General features: G+C 41.3%; 1 protein-coding gene across 7 annotated transcripts; it reads left to right on the top strand.

Annotated features, from left to right (window-relative positions):
* Positions 1 to 236: 236 nt before the first annotated feature.
* Positions 237 to 27521, top strand: ZNF354A (zinc finger protein 354A). Of its 7 annotated transcripts, none has more exons than XM_068536485.1 (5): positions 237 to 378; positions 1436 to 1523; positions 5700 to 5826; positions 6754 to 6849; positions 25408 to 27521. In XM_068536485.1, exons 2-5 carry the CDS (start codon positions 1491 to 1493, stop codon positions 26970 to 26972), a joined length of 1821 nt encoding a protein of 606 aa, XP_068392586.1. In that variant the 5' UTR covers positions 237 to 378; positions 1436 to 1490; the 3' UTR covers positions 26973 to 27521. The 7 variants fall into 7 exon arrangements, with proteins under 7 accessions (XP_068392586.1, XP_068392587.1, XP_068392589.1 ...); XM_068536486.1 differs by having other exon boundaries at positions 1332 to 1523; XM_068536488.1 differs by lacking the exon at positions 1436 to 1523.

Genomic DNA, 27521 nt, shown 5'->3' with positions numbered 1-27521 from the left:
CCTCTGTTTCCTCCTGGAAGAACCGCGAACCCAGGAGCCAGCAGCCCAGGGAGCGCGACCACGAACCCAGAATGGGGTCTGGACAAGTGATAGGCTCAGCCAGGGCTCTCCTCGCACACAAGCTCGAAGAACTACATTTCCCAAAATCTTTTGTTCTCGCGTGGACTACATTTCCCAGAGGGGCTCGCGACTGTCCCTGCCCCGCCCCTCCCGGACCTACGTGGGGTGTCGGGCGTTTGCCGCTGGCGTGAGCTGATTACCAGCCAGAGGGCCGTCCAGGCGGCACCGCGGGGAGTCCCCAGCGGAAGCTGCTGTCCGGCCGTGGCAGTTCCGGAGCCTCCAGCCTGCGGCCCGCGGAACCCCCGAGGCCTGGGCGAGGTGAGCGGCGGGGGGTAGGCAGGATGCGGGAGGGAGGACCAGGCTTCGGGAGGATGCGTCGCCGGGGCATGGGGCACAGGCCCAAGAGACGCGAGCCGGGCCTTTGTGGGCGCCGGCGGGCCGAGAGCCGGGCACCCCTGGCTCTGTCCTCCCGCCGCCTCCAGCCGTGCCACAGACGTGCCCCTGAACGAGACAGCTCGGGCACTTCGTCCCCATTGGCTGGACCCAGCCACCCACCTGCTTCTTCCCGACCAGTTCCCAGCGCGCTACCTGCCCAGCGCCTGCCGGCATTTGAATTTGTTTCGGGCCGGCAGTGAACGTGAGAAAATTATTTCCTCCCTTTACCATCACCCCTGCACTCCCGAGTGACAGGCTTGTTTTGCGCGAGAAGTGAGTCGCCGGCTTCCCCCAGTAGCAGAGCCAGGACTGGAACCCAGGTCTTTGGTTTTCTGTGCCCTTTCCTCAAGACAGCAGCCCCCTCCCCGCTATAGGAGAGCTGATGTTTTCCCTTTCCGAAGCAGCTTTCTCTAGAAATCTGGAAATTGTTTCCTTGACAGGAGGGGGAGGAATTGGGTGGGAAGGCTTGAGGTGGAGAAAAGTTGGCACATGCACGCAGGGAGGTTAGAGCAGGTGCTCTGGAGCCCGCGGTGCTTGGAATCCTGGTGCCACCCTCCCTGGCTGTGTGGACTGGGGCAAGTTGCTCCCACTCTGCCCTCAGTTTCCTGATCTATAAAATGGGGTGCTGACAGTGCCAACTGTGCTGTGGGACTCGATGATGTATTGGTAGGTAGTGCCTGGCACGCGGTGAGGCTCAGGGAGTTGCTGCTACTGCTGATGGAGTCCTAGGACCTTTTCCTCTGAGCCAGGGAAAGAGCTGGGCCTGGACCAGGATGACCCAGCCCTTCTCTCTGGTCCTGTCTACCCCTCGTTCCTTCTGACTTCCTTCTCTGAAGGCACTTGGCATCATTCTCAAGTGGTATAAAGGTTTCAGAGCTGCTGATTCTGAGGGGTGGAAAGCAGAAGGGGCTTCCTCCTGGCTCCCTTTTTCTTCTCTCAGATCTGGCTTCTGGAGACTTCTCCCATCCTAAGGGGAAACTGCCCAGAAAGAGGACATGGCTACTGAACAGAGGGAAGCAAGGTCTCAGGTGAGTTCATTGCCATCTCAGGTCTTAGAGACAGATTGGTTTTTTGGGTTTTTTACCCTTAAACTGAAGTTTTCTCCCCAATACAGTCTTCGCCAGGATTTGGAGCCCATGTCCTTCTCCCTTTGAAGAGTTGGTCCACCCTGGTGGATGGTGGATTGCATAGGGAATGCTTGCCTCCAACCCCCCAATCCATGTCCTGTGTTTCTCTTTTTTTTTTCTAATTGACACTCTTTTATTCATTAATCTCAATTCACTGTATGATTACTGAATTGATAGGTAAGATGCCACATGTCTTATACCACTTGGGGTCAGAACAAACAAACATGCGCACTTGGCAGAGTTCCTTTCTGGCCTGCCTCCTTTGCTCACTCATGTCCCCCTCCCTACCCTTGGCCGGAATGCTTTTCTTTTTCTTTCCACCCCTGAGAAATCCTCATGATACCTTCGCCAGGCTTTTCTCAGTCCATAGTTTTTAGTTTTTTCTCCCTCTTAACTTTCTGGATCATGTGCCTTGCTTCTGTCACTCTCTTGAAAACTGATCTTGACCTGCCATTTTCATCTTTATGTTGTGAGAATGAGGGTGGGACCCCATCCAGGTGAGCCACTGTGTGAACAAAGGATAGCCATGTTGATGGGGACATAGATGGAGAGATCTCTTGACTCCAAGAGCAGAGAGAAGACTCCTCAGGAAGCAGCAGTGAGAGTTTCATGGGGTATTGGTAGTGGAGAGGCAGTGTATACGGTAATTACTCAGTGGGGCTTTTGAGCCAGATGGCCGAGTTTGTGCCCATCTCCTCTGTTGCTGTTAATGGGTCTTGAGCAAATAACTCCACCTCTCTGTGCCTCAGTTTCTTCACCTGTAAAATGAATACAACAACCGGGCCTACCTCATAGGGTAAATGAGAGGATCCTGGGAGTTAGTGCATGGAAAGCGTTCGGATCAGGGCCGGGCACATAGTAGATGTTCAATATATGGTGGTTGTGGTAGCTAAATGATATTATTCTAGTTCATGATGTCTATCTATCTACTGTTGGTAGATAGAAATGACTGTACAGTGTCCTTCCTTTACTCATCCTCATCTAACAATAATAGTTAATGTTGCTGGGGAATATCCTGAGGGCTTTACCTTTGTTCTCACTCTCATAGCGAAGCAGAAGTTATTACCCCCATTTTACACTTGAAACTGAGGCTCAATGAAGTCAGGTAACCTGAAATCAAACCCAGGTATGTCTGACCTCTAAGTTCATGTTAGTTATCATCCAGCCTTTCCTCTGGTACATCTTTCAGAACACAGGGCAGGCCTGGCCCCCAAATTACCAGAGTTCTCTGCAATGTGATGTTGTGTATCTTTTGGACCCATGAAATGTGGTAGTGGTTGATCTTCTGAGACTGTGGCTAGGACCTGCCTCTGCATATTTGGGCTACTTTTTTCTAAGCCTTTCCCATTCCATTCCAACAGAGCCAGGCTTCTCTCTTACCCAGAATCTTCTCCATCCCTGCTTGTGAATCCTATGTGACATTTCTCCATAACCTCACCTGCTGCCGATACATCAGTACTATGTGGACTTGTGTGTAAAACTCAGTGACAGGACGTTTAAGACCAGAGAGAGAATATACCCACCAAGTGCTGGGTTAAAAGAAAACTTCAATTATTGTCTTGTCTCTACCATTGATAAAGTATGTGACCTGGTGTCTTAACTGCCCTGGACCTTGTGTTTCTCATCTCTAAAATGAGGATTGACTAGGAAATGGTATATGGTCCTGTCCAGCGACACTTTTCTTGTTCAAATTGTTTCATGTGTTTTTCTTGTCTGCCAGTTGGATTGTAAATTCTTTTGAGGGCAAAGATCATTTCTTGTATTCCCCGCCGTGTGCCAATAAATTATCTTATTATACATGCACTGCATGTTAATGTTAAAAATTTCAGAGAATAAAAAAGAAAGTAAAATCACTCTTACCCCAACATCTTGAGATAATCATGGTCATACCTTTGGTATGCAGCCCTCAGAATAATTTTCTATGCACCTTTACTTATTTATTATTTATTTATGTACATGTGTACATATGTATATATGTATTTTTTTACTTTATCATTTTAACTTTTTATCTTGATAAAATATACATAAGATTAAATTTACCACTTTAACCATTTTTGAGTATATTGGCATTAAGTACGTTCACAGCGTTGTGCTACCATCACTACTCTTTATCTCCATTGTATGGATTATCATTTATTTCTTAACCCTATGAGATAGGCGTTGAGAGGCAGTTCCTTGGATTGGAATTCTACCTCTACCACTGACCAGCTGTGATATTGTGATTTATAATATGAAATATATATTTGGTCTTTGTCCCTGTTCCTGGCACATAACTTCCAAAACCCTTGTGATTTCCTAAGTGGTTAGTAATATATGATTTTTATCCCTGAAATTACTTCAGAGCAATGAAGGCAAAATGGGTGTGTTTTGTATCCACACCAGAGTTTATGTTGATGAGGTGACTTTTGTACCCCACCTAAGGATGCGGGCTAATTGCCAGGGGAACCAACCTTGATTAAAGTGTTGGAATTTTCAGTCCTGCCCCCCGATGCCCCCTCTTATCCATCTGCCGCCACCCTAGGAGATGAAAGTTCAGTCAGTCGCCAATGGTCAGTGATTTAATCAATCATGCCTGTGTAATGAACCTCCATAAAAACCCAAAAGGGTTCAGAGTTCTTCCAGGTTGGTGAACATGTAGAGAGTCGGGGAGAATGGTGAATCCCGAGAGAGCATGGAAGCTGTGCACCCCTTCCCTGTGCCTCTCTTTCATCTGCCAGTTCCTATATCTTCTTTTATAATAAACCAGTAATCTAGTAAGTAAATGTTTTCCTGAGTTCTGTGAGCCACTCTGGCAAATTAATCAAACCTGAGGAGAGGGTTGTAGAAACCTCCAATTTATAGCCAGTCAGTCAGCAGTACAGGTAACAACCTGGACTTGTGATTGACATTGAAACGGGGCCAGTCTTGTGGGAATCTAACACTATCTTCAGGTGTCAGAATTGAGTTTAATTATAGGACACCCAGCTCGTGTCCCACAATTGCTTGGTGTGTGGAAAACCCCCCACATCTGGTGTCAGAAGTGAAGTAGTGTTGTATTAAGAGTAGAGGAGGGGCTTCCCTGGTGGCGCAGTGGTTGAGAGTCTGCCTGCCAGTGCAGGGGACACGGGTTCGAGCCCTGGTCTGGGAAGATCCCACATGCCGCGGAGCAACTAGGCCCGTGAGCCACAATTACTGAGCCTGCGCGTCTGGAGCCTGTGCTCCGCAACAAGAGAGGCCACGATAATGAGAGGACCGCGCACCGCGATGAAGAGTGGACCCCACTTGCCACAACTAGAGAAAGCCCTCACACAGAAACGAAGACCCAACACAGCCAAAAATAAATAAATTAATTAATTAAAAAAAAAAAAAAAGAGTAGAGGAGACATGCAGGAGGAGTGAGTTTTTCCTTCATACCAGCTGTGTGACTTGGATAAATTTCTCTTTGTTTTCTCTTGTGTAAAATGGACACAATAATCGTACCTTCTTCATAGGGTTGTTGTGAAGATAAAATAAAGATATACACTAAAGGTTAATATAAAGCTTTAAGAATAGTACTTAGCCTGAAAAAAGCATTCAATAAATTATAGCTATTTTAATTTCCATTATTACTGTCCTCAAGCTTTAGGGAGCACAGAGTGCCTTAAGTTATTTAAACTAGTCTCCCTTGGTGATTATTTAGGTTGTTTCCATTTCTTTGCTGTTACTAACACCATGATAAATGTCCTTGCATGTGCATTTTCACTGTTCATTATCAAACAAATATAGTAATTGGAGAGTTAAAGAGTATGCACATTTTAAAGCTTGTAATGTATGTTATCAAATTGCCAACAGGAAGATTATTCTAATTAACACTTCCACTAATGGCCTTAATACCTCCACACATCTCTTGTAGCAGTTAACTCGGGGCCTGGTTCATACTTCATGCTACTCAATATATATTTGTCATTGGTCAGTTGTTCATTAAACAAATGACCTGGAACCTTCAGAACCTAGAATAATATAGAAGCATTTCATGGTAGCCCGTCTACTCCCCACTGCCACCTTCTTCACCCTGTGTGATGGGTGGTCCTGGGTGAGCTGGGATGCTTGTCTCTACAGGTGTCAGTGACGTTCGAAGATGTGGCTGTGCTCTTTACGCGGGATGAGTGGAGAAAGCTGGCTCCTTCTCAGAGAAACTTGTACCAAGATGTGATGCTGGAGAACTATAGTAACCTTGTCTCATTGGGTAAGGAAATTTCCCCTGTAGATACAGAATTCAGAAATTGGGATACCTCAGCATCTGATTTCCTGGATAAAAGCCCTGGGTCATTAAAAACTTTAGCTGAGTTTTGCCTTAGCACTATACAAACTGGATCTCCCTAAATAAACCTGAAAACCTTTTTCTCCCTCGTAGGTATGGAATTGCCCCATGGATGGGACAATCTACAGGGCTGCACATTAGAAATTCCCTCACTGCAGGCAACATTTTCCCACTATGATTGAACTATGATGTGTTTGCTCATCTCCTAACAGATAGCATCCCTCAACCTTCTTCTTTGACCCAACACTGGCTTTTTTCAATTCTCTTTTACAGGGGTCAGCTAACTTTTTCTGTAAAGGGCCAGGGAGTAAATATTTTCAGCTTTGTGGGCCACATATAGTCTCTGTAACATATTCCTTTTCTTTTTTTTTCAACCATTCTTTGCTCAAGGGCCATGCATAAACAGACAGTGGCCTAGTTTGGCCTATGACCCATAGTTTGCTGACTGCTGCCATCTTTCAAAGGGAGTCAGATAGTGTTTTCTCATTTTAAACAAGCCACTTGGTACATAATCCTTTCCACAGATGCCTGTTACAAATATTAATTTAGTCTGTACATTTAACATACATTTAACAGTGTATACATATTCCCTCTTGTATAGAAAACTATTAGCACCCTGTTAATCAAGGCTGCATGTTTATCATACTTCACTAACATACAACTAAATGTTACATTGCCCCTTGCCTTTACCCTAACACACCCCTCACATTATGGGGGCACAACTTGAGCATCCCACAGAAGTTCTCTGTATCATCCTTTGAGTTTTCCACTCAGATCTCAGATACCTCTTTGTGTCAAGGCAAAATCAAGTCTTTTTTTTCTTTTTTTTTCTTCTTTTTGGTCTATGAGCAGGACTCCCATTTTCCAAACCAAAGGTGATCTCCCTGTTGCAGCAAGGAGAAGATCCCTGGAAGGTAGAGAAAGAAAGCCCTGGAGGCTCCTCTCTAGGTGAGTGGGTGGGGAATCTCTGCAGGCAGCAGTCTGGTAAATGAGTGCACGTGCAACTCGGAGATGTTGGTCAGGGAAATTTCTGCAGGTTCTCAGTCCTCAAGAAGTTGTGGAGAAGGGACGCTAAGGCCCCGAGTCACAAGCTTCCTCCTCTTCTCTGATAATTACTGCACAGGTGAATCTCTCAGGATCTTTTTTCTTGTTGTTTCTTTGTTCCTGTTGTTTCAGAGGAGGGCTACATTGTAATGCATTCATTCAGCAAACTTAGTGCATTTAAGGAACTGCAGATAATTCATTCAGACTGAAGCTCAGGGTATATGGGAAAAGAAAGAGATGAGGAAGGAAATGAGATTAGAAAGCCAGATGGGAGCCACACTATGAAGTGCTTTGGTACAGTTCTTAGGGATGGGAACTGTCCATGGATGACTGGAAATAATTCAAGAGTTTCAAGCAGAAGAGTTGTATGGTTGTTGATATTTTAGAAAAAATAGTCTGAGTCTGAGATACTTTAAATGTCCTTCAGTAAAGGCTAAAGAAGCTGAGGTGGGTCCCTACACTGGCACACAGCACCACAGTCAGAAAGCAGCAGCAACTGGTGTGGGCGGAGCTCCAAGCTATGTGAAGGGCTAAAGCAAGTTACGGTGCATGATTATGACATGTCGCCATTTATGTGTAAAGAAAATTATGTGGGTGTTTGTCTATATGCATAATATGCGTGTAAGTGCCGAGAGAAAGGTCGGGGGACACCTAAGCTGGTAACTAGTTACATTTGGATTGGGATCGAGAATGAGTATTGATGAAAGGGGACTTTAGTTACATGCAATGTTATTAAAATTTTCACAGAGAATATATTCATGAAGTCCTTATTACGCAATTTCAATTAAATAAGAATGGTCGCTTTGGAAACACTGTTGGTCTTAGATTTGAAGTGAGGAAAAACTAGAGGTGGGAACCTTCTGGACATTATTGCATAATGTAGGCAAGACGTTACCTGGAGGAAGGCATGTGCAGTGAGTTCAGGAAAGAGGAGAGGTCCCTTCATTAAGGGTATAGGACAGGTTCAGTGTGGGATGGGTTTCATTTGAGATGTGAGTGAAATATGGGTAGAGGTCGCCAGTGGACGGCTGTAGAAGGTAAACAGGGTCAGAACTCAACAGGGAGGTCGGAGCCATCAGTGCAAAGGTGGCATTTGAAGCCTTGAGCTGAGAAGATGAGGGAACGGAGGAGAGGACAGAGTCCCAGGAAACCTCAGTGTTTATGAGGTGGGTGAAGAAGGAAGAATCTGTGGCTGAGCCTGAGAAGAAGTCACCAGAGGAGAAAAATGGCAGATTCGGCTGTCATGGAAGTTGAGGACTGAGAGCTGTTGAATTGGGGAGGCCAGGGCTCTGGGGGAGCCAGGTTCTAACCCTCGCCCACTGCTTTCCTGTCCCGTGATAAACAGCAGTGCAACCTTGGACAGAAGGACACAGGTCCTGCCCTGGCGGAGCTCAGTGGAGGGGAAGGCTAAGCGCACACAGGGCTGTGGAATGACAGACTCTGGTGAGGACCTCTGGGGAAGAGCTGCAGGTTCTGTGAGAACGTGGAACAGGAGGGATGCTGTGGGCAAGGCTTCCCGAGGAAGGGCCGGATCCCACGTTGTGAGAAGCGTTCAGGCGCAGGAGGAGCATGTTCGAGAGTCCAGACAGAGGAAGCCGGTGTGTGGAGACGGGAGCAGGGAGAGGGGGGGCAGGGACCTGAGAGCCAGGCACAGCCTCTGAGGAGTTGAAGTACCCTGGCCACGGGCCCAGGTTTATATTCTGCAAGGATCAGCCTGCAACCAATGTGGAGCCACCTGGCATAGACTTGGTAGGACTTGTCTGAGGTTGCTGTCGGGTCCAGACGAGTCAGTGATGACCCCTCACAATGCAGGCCCAGCAGAAGGGCTGTGGGACAGGCTGTCTCAATCCCTAAAGCCCCCACACCTTTAGTAGAGCTCATTCTTCCCTGTATAAGGTGAGATCTTTTGAGGTGGGAACCACACTTATCTCTCCTTATATCTTTTGTCACTTGGGAGAAATATTCTAATTTTGTGGGAACTGCTAGATACCACCACAAAGTAAACAGAGAACGCAGGCAGCAGGGAACCAGTGGAGAGTTTAGGAGGGGCGTCAGGTGTGGACTGAGTCTGGCGTGGAAGATCAAAGGAAGAGACGGAAGAATTGTTCCCTTTCCATTCGCCTCGGGAGCCTCTGATCCATGAGGAGTCCCCCTTCCTGAGTGCAGTGTTAGTTGGATTAAACTGAATAGAAAGTATGACTGGAGTCGAAAGCTGTCCAGAGAGACCCTGAAGACACCTAGTGGTGATGTCAAGTCCTCAGGTTTGGGAAGCTGTCCCTGAAGGAAAACTCTGAGTGGGTGTCTGGAGGAAGTAAGGACATCAGAGCCAACTGGTGTGCGCGTTTCTCTTGATGGGATGAACCTGCTCTCTTTGGTCAAAGGTGACAGTCAGATGGAGCGTCCTGGGTGTGCTGGCCTGTGGTTGTGTCTCTCCTGCACCCCTAGCGAGTCTCCCATCTGCCTGGACTAAAGTGCCCTCAGAACAGTTTCCCTTCCAAGGGGAGCTCACTTCCCTGTGAGCTCAGGTGAAGGACCTGGATGTTCTTGGAAGCACCTTGATCATTAACTCTAGACCAGAACCAAAAACCGACCCTTTGAACAGCCAGTGACGGAAGAGCTTATGCTTCCAGGGTAGGACTCCTAGAACCTCTAATTGCCTCCAAATGTGCTTTAAACATATTATTTTCATGTCAAAACTACTCACAAGTAGGAAAAACAAGACAAAAAGGGAAAACAAACTGTCATCCCTGGATCTGTATGTTTCATGTTGAGAGATGGGAGGAAATGGCTCAAAGGGTACACGTCTCATCTGAGTCTCTTACTTAAGAAACGAGTCCAAAGTCTAATCACTATTCTGGAATATTATGTATATAAGATATATATATATATATATAAAATAAGAATAATGTGATTAAATCAACTTGAATGTCTCATGAGTTTGGTTTACACCTAACATGAAAATATCCTTTTATTCAAAAATTTAAAAATCCAGGGATTATCTAGGTAAACAGTTACCTCCAATGAAAATGTGTTTTTCTTTCTTTGTCTTTTTCTCTTCCTTTGTTATATTTATGCAAGAATTCAGGGCAGACTGAACCTGGAAGGGTGGTCAGCTGAGGGGTTGCTTGTGGGCTGCCTTCCACTCACTGAGATTTGCTGGGGCTGCATCTGCACAGAGAGTAGGGGTCTTTTTCTAATTTGCAGAAATGTGCTGTTGGGGTTATAGCGGCAGCCTAATGAAATAACATGCAGTGATTTTAAAGAGTGAATTTCTTACAAGATGAAAGTTGAGCCCAAATGCTCTGTAGCCCTGTTTACTATGTTTGATTCAGTCTTGTTCTCATCCCCTGTGCTCCTCTCCTGCCACCAACATCTGCTGTCCTTGTAGCTGCCAGAATGGTCTATTTAAAAGATAGATCAGGTCATCTCACTCCCATGCTCAAAACCTCTAGTGGCTTCTATCACATAGAACACAATCCAAAGCCCCCAACGTGGCCCTCAGAGGCCTTTGTGGTCTGGCCCCAGCTACCTCTTCGCTTTCACCTCCTTCCTCTCTGCCTTTCATTGGAGAACTCTAATCACCCTGGCCTCCTTGTAGTTCATCAGGAAGGCCAAGCAGGCTCCCACCTCAGGGCCTCTGCACTTGCTTTTTCCTCTCCTGGACCATTCTTCTTCCTGACGGCCAGGAGCCCACTTGACTCACTTCCTCACACTATACAGGTTTCTGCTCAGATGGCACTTTGTCAATTAGACACGGCTCATCCTTTGTCCTTTGTCCTCCACATTCTTTATCCCCTCATCATGCTTCATTTTCTCTCAGAGTACTTATTACTGCAAAATAGTACATATTTATTTATTATCAGCTCTTCCTCTGGATTGTAAATTCCCTCATGCTGGGTTGTCTGTTTCATTTGTTCCCATGTCCCCAGTACCTAAAATAGTGCCTGGTCAGAGTCAGCTTCCAGTTAGTGAATGTATGAATGACTTGGTTAGGTAGTGGTGATGGAAACAGAAAAAAGGGAACCAGTTTCAGCTTCAGAGATATTTGGCAGATAAAAGCAACAGGACTTGGAGATGGTTTAGATATGGAAGATAGAGGAGATGGAGTTGTCAAGGATGCGTGCTTGGTTTGTGGCTTGTTCTGGGATGGACAGTGATATCATTCACTGAGATAGTGGTGCTAGGAGATCAGATTGGGGGATGGTATAAATATGGTTTTGGATGAATTAAATTAAGTTGTCTTTGGTTGACCCAGTTATTCACGTGGAGATGTCAAATAGCCTGTTTGATTTGGAGTTCCACCCCTCATAATATACCCTGGGCATTAAATGTAAATTTGGGAGACCCTGTCACTAAAGATAATTGAAACAGTGGTTGAGTTTGAGTTAGCCTGTGGAGTGGATTCAGAGTACAGCAAGAGCAAGAAAGAGCCTAGGACTCAATCTTGAGGAACTCTGGCATTGCATGGCTAGGCAGAGAGAAATGAACCCGTAGGGAAGACAAGGGTAAGGTGTACTATAGAAGGAAACTCAGGAGTCTAGTGTCATTGAAGTCAAGTCTCATAAAGGATGGTATCAGTAGAGCTAGGGAAAAGTAGATGAACTTGAGACATATTTAGATGGCAGAATAAACAAGTCTTGGTAATTGATTAGCGGAAGGAGAGGTGTGAAGGATGCCTTGTAAAGTTTTGATTCAGAACTGGTGCCAATTACAGAGACAAAAAGGTTATACAGGTTGGGGGGAGGAAATAATCATAAATTCAGTTGAGCTGTCTTTGAGACATGTAAGTTGCTGTTTTGAGTGCGGTGTTGTATAATTAGGTATGGAGAGTAGAGAAGTCTTGCCTAGAGTATGTTTATAGATGAAGCTGGCCTGTGGAAAGGGTACAGAGTGAAAAGAATCAGGAGCCTAGGACTCAACGCTATGGAACTCCAAGGATTAAAGATCAGGTAGAGGAAAATGAGCGCACAAAGGAGATTGAAAAGCCGCAAAGGAGATTGAAGCTGGTGGAACATGAGAAGAATTTGGAGGCAAGTTCAGGGTCACTGTAGCTTGGGTAGTGAGCATCTGAAGGAAAATGAGGCATCACTATCAGATGCTGCTGAGAGGTAAGTTAGGTGGGGACTGAAGAGAGCATCTTGCCTTTGTCACATGAAGGCCATGGTTGCCTTAGAGAGAGTAGTGGTAAGGACAGAAGCCAGAATGGAGCCCATGAGGGGTGAGTGAGCAGGAGGAGATGAATACGTGTGGGATACGACAAGGTGAGATGTGACAAGGAGGCAGTAGCTGGAGAGCTCTTCTATGCAAATAAAAACAAATATTTCTTTTTTTTCCTTTGTCCACTCAAATTATATTATACAGCACACATTATTCTGCCCCTTTCACTTGATATATATTGAAACTCTTTCCATGTCAGTACATAAAGAGCTTCCTCATTCTAAGGAGGCTGGCTCTCTTGGCTGGCAGAAGAGGTGATTTCGGTTGTATGTGGCTTTGGATAACTTTAGCCCAGTGGGTCCAGTTTGGGCTAGAATTTTATAAATGCTATGATTTCTAATTAGCAATATGGATATTGGTTTAAAGCTGTACCTTTATCATGTACCCATATGATGTCCTGGTGTATTACAGTTAGAGTTAATCCAACTGTCCATCAAAGGAATCTGGTTGAATAAGGTGAGGGACATTCTCACAGTGGAATTCTCACTGTAAAAAGGAATGAGGAAGAACTCTGTAAATTCCACTGTGGGGTGATATTACTAAGTAGGGGAAAGTGCAGAACAGAACAGTGAGAGTAGGACTTTTATCAAAGAAAGGAGGAGATACCAAAAAAGAAAAAGTGTATAGTTGCTTATATTAAAAAAAAAAAATAGAGAAGCCAAAAAAAAAAAAAAAAGGATAAAACAGATCTATAAAAATGGTTACCTATAAGGTGAAGGAAGAAAAAGGAAAAGGATTGAGAGAACAAGGATAGAATGTAGAATTTTTTTAAGGTACCTTGTTTTTATAATGTTGACTTTGGAACCATAAAAATGTTTTATAAATTATAAAACAAGATTAAATAAAAATGAAAAAGTGTTCCATAAGTATTGAAAGCAAAATGAAACAAATGACCCTAATTGTGTTTCAGATTGTTGGCTTAGTCACATAGAGAAAAATTATCTCAAATGCTTTTAAATCACAGCAGCTTGAATAAAGATCCTTAGTGATTTATATAAATATTATGATTTATAACAAGAAATATATATTTGGTACAGAGCTCCTAAAACCCTGGGAATTCCTAGATGATGAGAGCCACAAAGGTGTCTTTGTTATGTTAATGAGGTTTCTTTTGGACCCTACCTTAGGATGGGGCCTGGTTGCCAGGACCAATCATGTGATTAGAGGGTTGAAACTTAGTACCACCCCTTGACCTCCAAGGAGGGGAGGGGGACTGGAGGTTGAATTAGTTGCCAGTGGCCAATGATTTAATCAATCATGCCTGTGTAATGAAGCCTCCATAAAAACCCAAAAGGACAGATTCAGAAAGCTTCTGGGTTGGTGAATATGTGGAGATCTGGGGAGAGTGGTGTCCTTAGAGAGGGCTTAGAAGTTCCATGCCCTTTCCCCATACATTGCCCTGTGCATCTCTTCCATCTGGCTGTTCCCAAGTTATATCCTCGTATAATTAACTGGTGATCTAGTAAGCAAAATGTTTCTCTGAGTTCCATGAGCCACTGTAGCAAATTAACCAAACCTAAGAAGGGGGTCTTGGGAACCTCTGATTTATAGCCAGTTGGTCAGAAGTACAGATGATAACCTGTGCTTGTGACTGGTGTCTGAGGGAGGCAGGGGGCAGTCTTGTAGGACTGAACCCGTGACCTGTGGGATATGATGCTATCTCCAGGTAGATAATGTCAGAGTTGAATTGTAGGACACCCAGTTGGGGTATCCAAGAATTGCTTATTATTGATGTGGAAACCGCCCCCCCCCCCCCCACCACATTGGAATTGGGTGAAGAACATGTAATTAATTCCTGACAGGCAAAAATAACTTCAAACAATAATGTTGATTTTGGTGGGTATAATATGTGGTTATGTTTACAAGTAGAGTTCTTATCTTTGAGAAATGTGTTCTGAAATATTATTGATGAAATGATATAATATGAATTAGCATACTTTAGCATATGCTAATGAAAGAGACGTAAGGGAGTTGTATTAATTTTCTCAGCCTGCTCCGACAAAGTGCCACAAACTGTGTGGCTTTAAACAACAGAAATTTATTGTCTCACAGTTTTGCGGGACCATGCTCCCTCTGAAACTCCAGGTAGGATCCTTCCTTGCCTCTCCCTACCTTCTGGAGGTGGCCAGTGGTCCTTGTTCCTTGGCTTGCAGCTGCATCACTCCAGTTTCTGCTTCTCTTGTCACTTGGTGTTCCCCTGGGGTATCTTGACATGGTCTTTCTGTGCTTGCCTGTGTCCAAATTTCCCTTTTATAAAGACACCAGTCATATTAGGACCTACCCTAATCACCTCATCTCAACTTGATTGAATCTGCGAAGTTACTATTACCAAATAAGGTCATTTTCTGAGTTATTGGAAATTAGGACTTCAACATATCTTTTTTGGGTGATGCAATTCAACCCATAATAAGGTAATAGATGAAACAGCATTAGTGATTGTTGATGCTGGCTTGGCAATTCATTGTACAATTCACTACTTTTGTACATGCTGAACATTTTCCATAATAAAAAGCTTTAAAAATCAGAATTACCAACAACAGAATTTCTAAAACAGCATTTCTCTTTTTCACCAACACAGGCATTCTGGAATACATTTACAGATGTGTAGTTCTGCCCCCATCGTGGTGTTGTGTGTAATTCTCAGCATATAGCTCCCTCAATTCTCTGACTCTAGAAAACCTTATGAGACTGCAAATGCATGTGACATTTTTATAGGAATAATTTTGAATCTGACCACCTGTAGGATAAGGTGGGAAAGATATAGGTCTGGAAAGTTGCCTTGGGTTCAAAGATTTTGATGCTGCCTTCAGCCCTCACACTATCCCTCCATCTAATCTATGGCTAATCCTTTAAAATCTCATTTTAGACATTTCTTCCCCCAAATTCTGGCCACCACTTGTATGCCTTCCCAGCTTTGGAATTTTTTGTAACCTCACATTTTCATCCATTTCTGTCTTGTGTTTTTGTTGTATAAATTATCACACTTCTCCTTTTTTGTCTCTAATGCCAAACTGGGAACTCCTTAAAGAAGTTAACTGTTTCTTTTCATTACCAGATCTGGAATGTCTTGTGGATCACATGCCTGGGATAGAGCCTGACATATTGTAGGTGCTTTTAAAGTATTTGATGAATGAATTCAATAAGGAGCAATCAATGCTTTTTGAAATAATAAGAGGAGTTCTATATAGTAAGAAGGTTAAATTCGGTGGGAAGTAATACTAGAAAGGTGAGAAACGGGTCAAAGGATCAAATTGAAGGTCAATAGCAATAGTCACTATTGAGTAAGGAGATCCTGAACTTGGATGTATTAATGATGGTTGTTAGAGACATCTTAGTGAAGAGATTCAAGGGAATTTGATGACTGACTAGACTTGGAATGCAGGGGAGAGAAGATTCTGAGATGAAACTAAGAATTCATGGCAAAGGAGCTGAAGAAGTTATGATATAATTCAGAACTCAGAAACACAAAAAAGAGTTTGAAAGGAATGCACTGGATTTGGATTTGGACAAGCTGAATTTGAAGAAAAAGACTCAAATGAAGAGTCTAGCAAGCAGCTGGAAATACCTCTGTAAAGTGTTTTGAGGGTCAGGATAGTCATTCAGATAGGAGGTGTGGGAATGGATGAAATCATCTAGGGAGAGAAGGTTGAAGAGAGACTCACAGAGTTTCATAAGCACCAAGGGAGGAGAATCTAGACCTAATGACAGGAACTAGTCAGGGTGGTGGTCATTGGCAAGATCACCTGGTCTCTAAACTTCTGACCGAAGTCATAACCTTGTTCATGAGTTAGCTCAGGCCCAGGCTTGATTCTGGGAGAGAGCAAAAGTTGAACTGCACTTCAGGAGACATATCTTAGACCTACAGAAAACTTTAAGCAGACCATAAAGAACAGTTAGGATGTCCATAATCCAGGACTCATGTCCCCTTCATTGGGAAACATGACTGTTTTATTAGTCCCATTCTGGACTAAGGCATTGGCACTTGAAGTAGAGTTGAGGTGAGTTTCCCAGTATTGGTATGGACCCTTGTAGCTGTAATTACTTCCATTAAAAAATAAAAACTCCCCATGTCCTATTTCTCTATTCTCCTTTAAACAAAACTTTTCAAAAGCATTTCTTTTTCTTTTTTTTTTTTTTTAAATGTCTGAAACATTTATATTAACATATTTCCATACAAATAACCCAATAAAAGTTTAGTATTAGTTGTTTTGTTTGTTTTTTTATACTGCAGGTTCTTATTAGGCATCAATTTTATACACATCAGTGTATACATGTCAATCCCAATCGCCCAATTCAGCACACCACCATCCCCACCTCACCGCAGTTTTCCCCCCTTGGTGTCCATATGTCCATTCTCTACATCTGTGTCTCAACTTCTGCCCTGCAAACTGGCTCATCTGTACCATTTTTCTAGGTTCCACATACATGCATTAATATACGATATTTGTTTTTCTCTTTCTGACTTACTTCACTCTGTATGACTGTCTCTACATCCATCCACGTCTCAACAAATGACTCAGTTTCATTCCTTTTTATGGCTGAGTAATATTCCATTGTATATATGTACCACAACTTCTTTATCCATTCGTCTGTTGATGGGCATTTAGGTTGCTTCCATGACCTGGCTATTGTAAATAGTGCTGCAATGAACATTCGGGTGCATGTGTCTTTTTGAATTACGGTTTTCTCTGGGTATATGCCCAGTAGTGGGATTGCTGGGTCATATGGTAATTCTATTTTTAGTTTTTTAAGGAACCTCCATATTGTTCTCCATAGTGGCTGTATCAATTTACATTCCCACCAACAGTGCAAGAGGTTTCCCTTTTCTCCACACCCTCTCCAGCATTTGTTGTTTGTAGATTTTCTGATGATGCCCATTCTAACAGGAGTGAGGTGATACCTCATTGTAGTTTTGATTTGCATTTCTCTAATAATTAGTGATGTTGAGCATCTTTTCATGTGCTTCGTGGCCGTCTGTATGTCTTCTTTGGAGAAATGTCTATTTAGGTCTTCTGCCCATTTTTGGATTGGGGTGTTTGTTTCTTTGATATTGAGCTGAATGAGCTGTTTATATATTTTGGAGATTAATCCTTTGTCCGTTGATTCATTTGCAAATATTTTCTCCCATTCTGAGGGTTGTCTTTTCGTCTTGTTTATGGTTTCCTTTGCTGTGCAAAAGCTTTGAAGTTTCATTAGGTCCCACTTGTTTATTTTTGTTTTTATTTCCATTACTCTAGGAGGTGGATCAAAAAAGATCTTGCTGTGATTTATGTCAAAGAGTGTTCTTCCTATGTTTTCCTCTAAGAGTTTTATAGTGTCCAGTCTTATATTTAGGTCTCTAATCCATTTTGAGTTTATTTTTGTGTATGGTGTTAGGGAGTATTCTAATTTCATTCTTTTACATGTAGCTGTCCAGTTTTCCCAGCACCACTTATTGAAGAGACTGTCTTTTCTCCATTGTATATCTTTGCCTCCTTTGTCATAGATTAGTTGACCATAGGTGCGTGGGTTAATCTCTGGGCTTTCTATCTTGTTCCATTGATCTATGTTTCTGTTTTTGTGCCAGTACCATATTGTCTTGATTACTGTAGCTTTGTAGTATAGTCTGAAGTCAGGGAGTCTGATTCCTCCAGCTCCATTTTTTTGCCTCAAGACTGCTTTGGCTATTCGGGGTCTTTTGTGTCTCCATACAAATTTTAAGATGATTTGTTCTAGCTCCGTAAAAAATGCCATTGGTAATTTGATAGGGATTGCATTGAATCTGTAGATTGCTTTGGGTAGTATAGTCATTTTCACAATGTTGATTCTTCCAATCCAAGAACATGGTATATCTCTCCATCTGTTGGTATCATCTTTAATTTCTTTCATCAGTGTCTTATAGTTTTCTGCATACAGGTCTTTTGTCTCCCTAGGTAGGTTTATTCCTAAGTATTTTATTCTTTTTGTTGCAATGGTAAATGGGAGTGTTTCCATAATTTCTCTTTCAGATTTTTCATCATTAGTGTATAGGAATGCAAGAGATTTCTGTGCATTAATTTTGTATCCTGCAACTTTACCATATTCATTAATTAGCTCTAGCAGTTTTCTGGTGGCAGTTTTAGGATTCTCTATGTATAGTATCATGTCATCTGCAAACAGTGACAGTTTTACTTCTTCTTTTCCAATTTGTATTCCTTTTATTTCTTTTTCTTCTCTGATTGCCGTGGCTAGGACTTCCAGAACTATGTTGAATAATAGTGGTGAGAGTGGACATCCTTGTCTCATTCCTGATCTTAGAGGAAATGCTTTCAGTTTTTCACCATTGAGAATGATGTTTGCTGTGGGTTTGTCATATATGGCCTTTATTATGTTGAGGTAGGTTCCCTCTATGCCCACTTTCTGGAGAGTTTTTATCAGAAATGGGTGTTGAATTTTGTCAAAAGCTTTTTCTGCATCTATTGAGATGATCATATGGTTTTTATTCTTCAATTTGTTAATATGGTGTATCACATTGATTGATTTGCGTATATTGAAGAATCCTTGCATCCCTGGGATAAATCCCACTTGATCGTGGTGTATGATCCTTTTAATGTGTTGTTGGATTCTGTTTGCTAGTATTTTGTTGAGGATTTTTGCATCTATATTCATCAGTGATATTGGTCTGTAATGTTCTTTTTTTGTAGTGTCTTTGTCTGGTTTTGGTATCAGGGTGATGGTGGCCTCATAGAATGAGTTTGGGAGTGTTCCTTCCTCTGCAATTTTTTGGAAGAGTTTGAGAAGGATGGGTGTTAGCTCTTCTCTAAATGTTTGATAGAATTCACCTGTGAAGCCATCTGGTCCTGGACTTTTGTTTGTTGGAAGATTTTTAATCACAGTTTCAATTTCATTACTTGTGATTGGTCTGTTCATATTTTCTGTTTCTTCCTGATTCAGTCTTGGAAGGTTATACCTTTCTAAAAATTTGTCCATTTCTTCCAGGTTGTCCATTTTATTGGCATAGAGTTGCTTGTAGTAGTCTCTTAGGATGCTTTGTAATTCTGCGGTGTCTGTTGTAACTTCTCCTTTTTCATTTCTGATTTTATTGATTTGAGTCCTCTCCCTCTTTTTCTTGATGAGTCTGGTTAATGGCTTATCAATTTTGTTTATCTTCTCAAAGAACCAACTTTTAGTTTTATTGATCTTTGCTATTGTTTTCTTTGTTTCTATTTCATTTATTTCTGCTCTGATCTTTATGATTTCTTTCCTTCTGCTAACTTTGGGTTTTGTTTGTTCTTCTTTCTCTAGTTTCTTTAGGTGTAAGGTTAGATTGTTTACTTGAGATTTTTCTTGTTTCTTTAGGTAGGCTTGTATAGCTATAAACTTCCCTCTTAGAAACGCTTTTGCTGCATCCCATAGGTTTTGGGTCGTCGTGTTTTCATTGTCATTTGTCTCTAAGTATTTTTTTATTTCCTCTTTGATTTCTTCAGGGATCTCTTGGTTATTTAGTAACGTATTGTTTAGCCTCCATGTGTTTGTCTTTTTTACGTTTTTTTCCCTGTAATTCATTTCTAATCTCATAGCGTTGTGGTCAGAAAAGATGCTTGATATGATTTCAATTTTCTTAAATTTACTGAGGCTTGATTTGTGACCCAAGATGTGATCTATCCTGGAGAATGTTCCGTGCGCACTTGAGAAGAACGTGTAATCTGCTGTTTTTGGATGGAATGTCCTATATGTATCAATTAAATCTATCTGGTCTATTGTGTCATTTAAAGCTTCTGTTTCCTTATTTATTTTCATTTTGGATGATCTGTCCATTGGTGTAAGTGAGGTGTTAAAGTCCCCAACTATTATTGTGTTACTGTCAATTTCCTCTTTTATAGCTGTTAGCAGTTGCCTTATGTATTGAGGTGCTCCTATGTTGGGTGCATATATATTTATAATTGTTATATCTTCTTCTTGGATTGATCCCTTGATCATTATGTAGTGTCCTTCCTTGTCTCTTGTAACATTCTTTATTTTAAAGTCTATTTTATCTGATATGAGTATAGCTACTCCAGCTTTCTTTTGATTTCCATTTGCATGGAATATCTTTTTCCATCCCCTCACTTTCAGTCTGTATGTGTCTCTAGGTCTAAAGTGGGTCTCTTGTAGACAGCATATATATGGGTCTTGTTTTTGTATCCATTCAGCCAGTCTATGTCTTTTGGTTGGGGCATTTAATCCATTCTCGTTTAAGGTAATTATCGATATGTATGTTCCTATGACCATTTTCTTAATTGTTTTGGGTTTGTTTTTGTAGGTCCTTTTCTTCTCTTGTGTTTCCCACTTAGAGAAGTTCCTTTAGCATTTGTTGTAGAGCTGGTTTGGTGGTGCTGAATTCTCTTAGCTTTTGCTTGTCTGTAAAGCTTTTGATTTCTCCATCAAATCTAAATGAGATCCTTGCCGGGTAGAGTAATCTTGGTTGTAGGTTCTTCCCTTTCATCACTTTAAGTATATCATGCCACTCCCTTCTGGCTTGCAGAGTTTCTGCTGAGAAATCAGCTGTTAACCTTATGGGAGTTCCCTTGTATGTTATTTGTCGTTTTTCCCTTGCTGCTTTCAATAATTTTTCTTTGTCTTTAATTTTTGCCACTTTGATTACTATGTGTCTCGGCGTGTTTCTCCTTGGGTTTATTCTGTATGGGACTCTCTGCACTTCCTGGACTTGGGTGGCTATTTCCTTTCCCATGTTAGGGAAGTTTTCGACTATAATCTCTTCAAATATTTTCTCTGGTCCTTTCTCTCTCTCTTCTCCTTCTGGGACCCCTATAATGCGAATGTTGTTGCGTTTAATGTTGTCCCAGAGGTCTCTTAGGCTGTCTTCATTTCTTTTCATTCTTTTTTCTTTAGTCTGTTCCGCAGCAGTGAATTCCACCATTCTGTCTTCCAGGTCACTTATCCGTTCTTCTGCCTCAGTTATTCTGCTATTGATTCCTTCTAGTGTAGCTTTCATTTCAGTTATTGTATTGGTCATCTCTGTTTGTTTGTTCTTTAATTCTTCTAGGTCTTTGTTAATCATTTCTTGCATCTTCTCAATCTTTGCCTCCATTCTTATTCCGAGGTCCTGGATCATCTTCACTATCATTATTCTGAATTCTTTTTCTGGAAGGTTGCCTATCTCCACTTCATTTAGTTGTTTTTCTGGGGTTTTTTCTTGTTCCTTCATCTGGTACATAGCCCTCTGCCTTTTCATCTTCTCTATCTTTCTGTAACTGTGGTTTTTGGTCCACAGGCTGCAGGATTGTAGTTTTTCTTGCTTCTGTTGTCTGCCCTCTGGTGGTTGAGGCTATCTAAGAGGCTTGATCCAAAAGCATTTCTATACTTGATGTCTCCATGTTCTCACCTCCCATTGTTTCTTCTGTGCACTCCAGTGGGGCTTTCTTCCTTACTATTCCATGAAAAGCAGTTATTAAATCCCAGGCAGTCTCCATCTTGGCACAATCAGGGTTAAGTTTTTAATTCTTAAATTGTTTAACAAAGTTGATCATTGCCTCCTCCCTGGAGTACTTTCTTCCTTTGGCTTCTGGACCACCATACTCTTCTGCTTTTCTTTTCTTGCCCTCTAGTATTACAGTGCCTAAGTGATTTTTTCAGTTCTTCAGCTTTTTTTTTTTTTTTTTTTTTTGGCTGCATTGGGTCTTCGTTGCTGCGCGCGGGCTTTCTCTTAGTTGCGGCAAGCGGGGATTGTTCTTCGTTGTGGTGTGCGAGCTTCTCATTGTGGTGGCTTCCCTTGTCGTGGAGCACGGGCTCCAGGTGCGCAGGCTCAGCAGTTGTGGATCACGGGCTCCAGAGCGCAGGCTCAGTAGTTGTGGCACACGGGCTTAGTTGCACCGTGGCATGTGGGATCTTCCTGGACCAGGACTCAAACCCATGTCCCCTGCATTGGCAGGCGGATTCTTAACCACTGCATCACCAGGGAAGCCCAGTTCTTCAGCTTTAAATAAAACTTACCTACTGATGACTCCTAAACACCTGACTGTAGCTCTAACCTTTTCCAAAATAATCTAAAAATATCTCCAAAATAATACATAAAACTGAATGTTTCAGTATCTTCTTCAGTGTCTCTTAAGGCATCTCAGCCATAACCAACATATCTGAAACAGAATAACCCCTGAGACTTGGCCTTTTCCTAGTCTTCTCCTTCTCGGTAGCTTGTGCCAGCATTCATTGTTTTCAGGCTGGAAACCTAGGAGTGCTCCCTAACTCTTTTATTCCCTCTCAGCACCCCACATACAGTCCACCAGCAATTCCAGTTCTGTTAGTATGTGATAAGGATGTAGTCACCATATTACCTCTACACCGTTTCTCACCTACTTGACTACAGGAGCCTCCTAATCTTCCCTGCTCCCTGCTTCCACTTGTGCCCCAACAGTCTGTTCTCTACACAGTAGCCAACTTGAGTGAGCATGTAATTGCCTTGTGACTTCCCATCATACTTAGAATAAAATTCCAGAGTCCTTACATGACCTGTGAGGCCTTATATGACTTGCCTCTACCTATTCCTCCAATGTTATTTACCATTTTCTCTTTTGCTCGCTGCACTCTAGCCACACAGCCTCTTTGCTGTTCCTCAGAAGTCACCACACTTTCGTGTTTGCTGTTTCCTTTGCCCAGGAAGCTCTTGCTTCACACATCCATATGGTTGTTATTTGTTTACTTATTATTTGTCAGTCCATCCCTCCCTCATACACACATACACACACACACATACACACACACACATACACATACAAAAAACCAAGGTATAAGCTCCTCAAAGACTGGAACTCTGTCTTACTCATCACATTCTTTGCATTCCCTAGAACATTACCTGGTCCATAGTAGGCACTTAATAAATATTTGCGAATGGAAAGGATGTCTCCAGCATATGCAGAGATAACGAAATAAGAAAAAAACATGTAGTGCTCCAGAAACTGCATGCAGTTCAGCATACCTGGCAAGAAGCCAGAGGAGGGAAATGAGTACCGAGGTGAATGAAGGTCAGATCATGAAACACCTTGTTGACCATGTTAAGTACTCTGGACCTTACTTATATATAAATCATTGAAGATAAGTTGGAGGATCTTACAGAAGTTTGCAACATGGTAAGATGTGGATTTTAGAAAGATTACTGTGGCTACAGCGTGGAGACTGAATTGACAGAGAGCAAGATTTGAGGTGGGAAGACTAGTTAGGAGACTATGGTGGAACAGTAAAGCATGAGAAAGAGTACCATTTAGGTACCCGAGCCCAGTGCTCAGGGCTCTAGTAAAGTTGTTGGTTGTAAAACTGCAGTCTTTACATACAGACCTAAGGCAGGGTCTCTAACTTTGCCTTATAAACTACAATCCAAAATTTTGGAATCTTGCTATCTTCTTCCCAGCTCGTGTAGTAACCTAGAACCAATGACTGATGTTCACAGGGAAAGTACTCCATTTTTACCACTGCCTCCCACACTTGTGCCCAAATAATGTTACTGAAATTTGGATCACTTAAGCAAGGCTTAGATGGACAAGGAAATTAAAAGGTGTTGAACAAAAAATTAAAAACTCCTCTTTCTGTTAACAACAAAGAGTAAAAATTAGAGAGCAGATAGGTTTTGTGATTGGCTAAGTGGAAAAGAGCTATTACACAAATGCACATTATGGGCTCTTCCAGAAGATGTGGTCCCTAATTTAATGAGTGATTTATTGATACTTATCCATATATGTATTTTAAAATGAGTGTTATTCTCACTTGCTCTGCTTGGCAAATATCAGTGCCTTAAAAAAAAATAGTAAAGATGGGTGCATATAAAATTAGTCAGAGAGTGTGTGTAGAGTGGGGGAAAAAATCCCGAACCCTAGGGAAAGCAATTTTTAAAGTGGAAATAGAAAAAGTTACCCATGAAGGAAACTGAGAAGTTAACACTGGTAGAAGAAAAGAGAAAAGCAGAATATATTATGTTCACCAAGCAGAGAGAATCTGTATACAGGTGAGAAAGTGAATGTCAGATAGGAATCTCAAAATACAGTGAGTTGCAAAGGAGCCCTTTAAATGGTTACTCTAGCCCAGGAGAAAATGCCAAACTATATGTATACCTATTCCCCTGACAGAATTTAATATTCAATGAATTGTGTCCTTACCCAATTTTAAAATTTATTGAATTTAATTCTGTTTTTTACCACCTTATCATGTTAGCCCTTTTTAGCTTTTTATGTTTATTCTTGTCTTACTGATCCTTGACTCTTTTCTATGCTGCTTGCATAGCATCTCCTGCTTGATGCATGAGCAAGGCTGCTTTCTTATCTTGCAACTTTTGGCTTCATGCCTACCTGTTGACACCTCTGTAGATTAATTCAGTAATTACTTCCTGTTTGAACTGGCTCTGAAACCCTCCCATTGCTTGTATAATGTACTGTCCTGGAAGGCAACTTCTCATACAAGTGCTTGAATCCTGTGTGTGTGTATGTGTGTGTGTGTGTGTGTGTGTGTGAAATTAATATATAAATAATTGAGATTATTTGACATTGTTCAAATTAGGTATATATAAGTTATTAAGGAAGATTAACAAAACAAACATTTTGTGTATAATTCAGATGCCATTAGGAAGATCTGTAGGTTAATAGGGCCTGCTAATCTGCTTGCAGAGAACATTAGGGTAGAAAAAGAAAGTGAAAAATATTTAGATATAGATGAGTATAATTACATATATAGAATATATATATATATATATATATATTTTTTTTTTTTTAAACACTGTGGTGAGTGCCTATAATAAGAGGAATGCACTATGGAAACTCACAGTTAAGAAAGGACTCAGAGTTAACTTTTGAACTGATTCTGAAGGATACAAAGGAATTTGGCATGAGGGAAAAGGGATGAAGACTTTCCAGATTAGGAATGATAACACAAAGAAGAAAAATGTCAGGAAGATAATTTAGGATTCTATCATGGGCTTTGGACTCTGATCCCAGGCTGCCTTTTCCAATTCATGGCTCCCCTTTGAATCCCTCTTCTCCATTTTCCATTAGCCAATTCTTCTCATCACTCTTACACTCACCCTCTTTAAATGGGTTTGTTTAATCTTTTCTCCACCCTGTTGTTCTCAACTCCTGTTGATTGTTTCTCTGTACCACTTAAATCTCCTAAGTTTTTCTTCTTACTATTTTTGGCCAGATACCAAAACCTTATTTAAATACCATCAATATTCAGTCTATACATTTAGCCTCAGTAGCCAAATGCTGTATCACATGAAACATCTCCAGTTTTTTCTTTCCCTTCCAGGATGGAAGAACAGTTATAAAACCACAAAGTCAACTCAAACACAAGGTTCTTCATTTCAGGAGCTGATAATGAAAAGATCCAAAAGGAATGGACCCTGGGACTTCAAATCAGAAAAACCCTGCAAATATGAAGACAGATTAGAGAAAAAGCAGAAGAAGAAAGAAAGTGTTCAGATAGTTTCAGTCACTCACAAAAAAATCCTCACTGTAGAAAGAAAACATAAAAATACTGAATTTGGCCAAAACTTCAGCTCAAAGTCAGTCCTTGTTAGGCAACAGGTGGTTCCCAGAGAAAAATCCCCACCAAAATGTGAAATACAAGGAAACAGCTTCAAACAGAATTCCAATTTACTTAATCAACAAAAAATCAACACAGCCGGGAAACGTTATAAATGTAGTATGTGTGAGAAAACCTTCATTAACACTTCATCCCTTCGTAAACATGAGAAAAACCATAGTGGAGAGAAGTTATTTAAATGTAAAGACTGTTCGAAAGCCTTTAACCAAAGTTCAGCTCTTATTCAACATCAAATAACTCATACTGGAGAGAAACCCTATATATGTAAAGAATGTGGGAAAGCCTTCACTCTCAGTACATCCCTTTATAAACACCTAAGAACACACACGGTGGAGAAATCCTATAGATGTAAAGAATGTGGTAAATCCTTCAGCAGAAGGTCAGGCCTTTTTATACATCAAAAAATCCATGCTGGAGAAAACCCCTATAAATATAATCCAGGTAGGAAGGCATCTAGTTGCAACACATCCCTTCCTGGATGTCAGAGAATGAATTCCAGAAAGAAGTCCTATTTATGTAATGAATGTGGCAATACCTTTAAGTCTAGTTCATCCCTTCGTTATCATCAGAGAATTCACACAGGAGAGAAACCTTTTAAATGTAGTGAATGTGGGAGAGCCTTCAGTCAGAGTGCATCTCTTATTCAACATGAAAGAATTCACACTGGAGAAAAACCTTATAGATGTAATGAATGTGGAAAAGGTTTCACTTCTATTTCACGACTTAACAGACACCGAATAATTCATACTGGTGAGAAGTTTTATAATTGTAATGAATGTGGTAAAGCCTTAAGTTCCCACTCAACACTTATTATTCATGAAAGAATTCATACTGGAGAGAAACCATGTAAATGTAAAGTGTGTGGGAAAGCCTTCAGACAAAGTTCAGCTCTCATTCAACATCAGAGAATGCATACTGGAGAAAGACCCTATAAATGTAATGAGTGTGGGAAAACATTCAGGTGTAACTCTTCCCTTAGTAATCATCAGAGAATTCACACAGGAGAGAAACCATATCGATGTGAAGAATGTGGGATATCTTTTGGCCAAAGTTCAGCTCTTATTCAACATCGAAGGATTCATACAGGAGAGAAACCCTTCAAATGTAATACATGTGGGAAAACTTTTAGACAAAGCTCATCACGTATTGCCCATCAGAGAATTCATACTGGAGAGAAACCCTATGAATGTAATACATGTGGGAAACTTTTCAATCACAGGTCATCTCTTACTAATCATTATAAAATTCATATTGAAGAGAACCCCTAGAAAGTAGGTTTGCATGTGTGAAATTCTGAAACCAAAGCTCATCAGAATACATGAAAGTGATGTAATAAATGTAATGGATATGAAAAGCTGTTCTATGATTTAGTCATCAAATAATAAATTCCAAGGATAAACCTATGTAATAGATAATGAGGAAAGTGGAAATTGTTCAATCCTATCAGACACTTTATAATAACCTAAAATGAAGAATTCCTGACTGGAGACATTGACTTTGGGCATTTGTAAAATAATTGTTTTCTCTACAGCGTCGTATGCTGCATATCATATGTAATTGTTATAAACATCTGGGTGATGAGGGGAAGTGTGCACTGGATTTCCTGTTAAACTGTAAACTGTTAATACTTTTTTTTAAGTAACTGACATTGTAATAGTATATAAAAGATGTGGTCAAAGAAATTATACATTTTTAGAGAAAAGGACCAAATAAAAGATAAAAACTGAATTGTAAACTACCTCTCACTTTCTGGGGTTTGTCCTTTTCCTGACTTGATGTCAAACTTTGTGTATGGATTTCATTTAAAAATAGAAATA

The sequence above is a fragment of the Eschrichtius robustus genome, chromosome 2, assembly GCF_028021215.1.
Source record: "Eschrichtius robustus isolate mEscRob2 chromosome 2, mEscRob2.pri, whole genome shotgun sequence".
NCBI classification, from domain to species: domain Eukaryota; kingdom Metazoa; phylum Chordata; class Mammalia; order Artiodactyla; family Eschrichtiidae; genus Eschrichtius; species Eschrichtius robustus.
The sequence above is the reverse complement of the archived record's forward strand: the minus strand, read 5'-3'. Positions and strand labels throughout refer to the sequence as shown.

Excerpts from the sequence above, each read along its gene's own strand:
- ZNF354A (XM_068536485.1), top strand. The coding sequence starts at position 1,491 with ATGGCTACTGAACAGAGGGAAGCAAGGTCTCAG. Across the intron at positions 1,524-5,699 it reads AGAGGGAAGCAAGGTCTCAG|GTGTCAGTGACGTTCGAAGA; the intron begins GTGAGTTCATTG and ends TTGTCTCTACAG. Across the intron at positions 5,827-6,753 it reads TAGTAACCTTGTCTCATTGG|GACTCCCATTTTCCAAACCA; the intron begins GTAAGGAAATTT and ends GTCTATGAGCAG.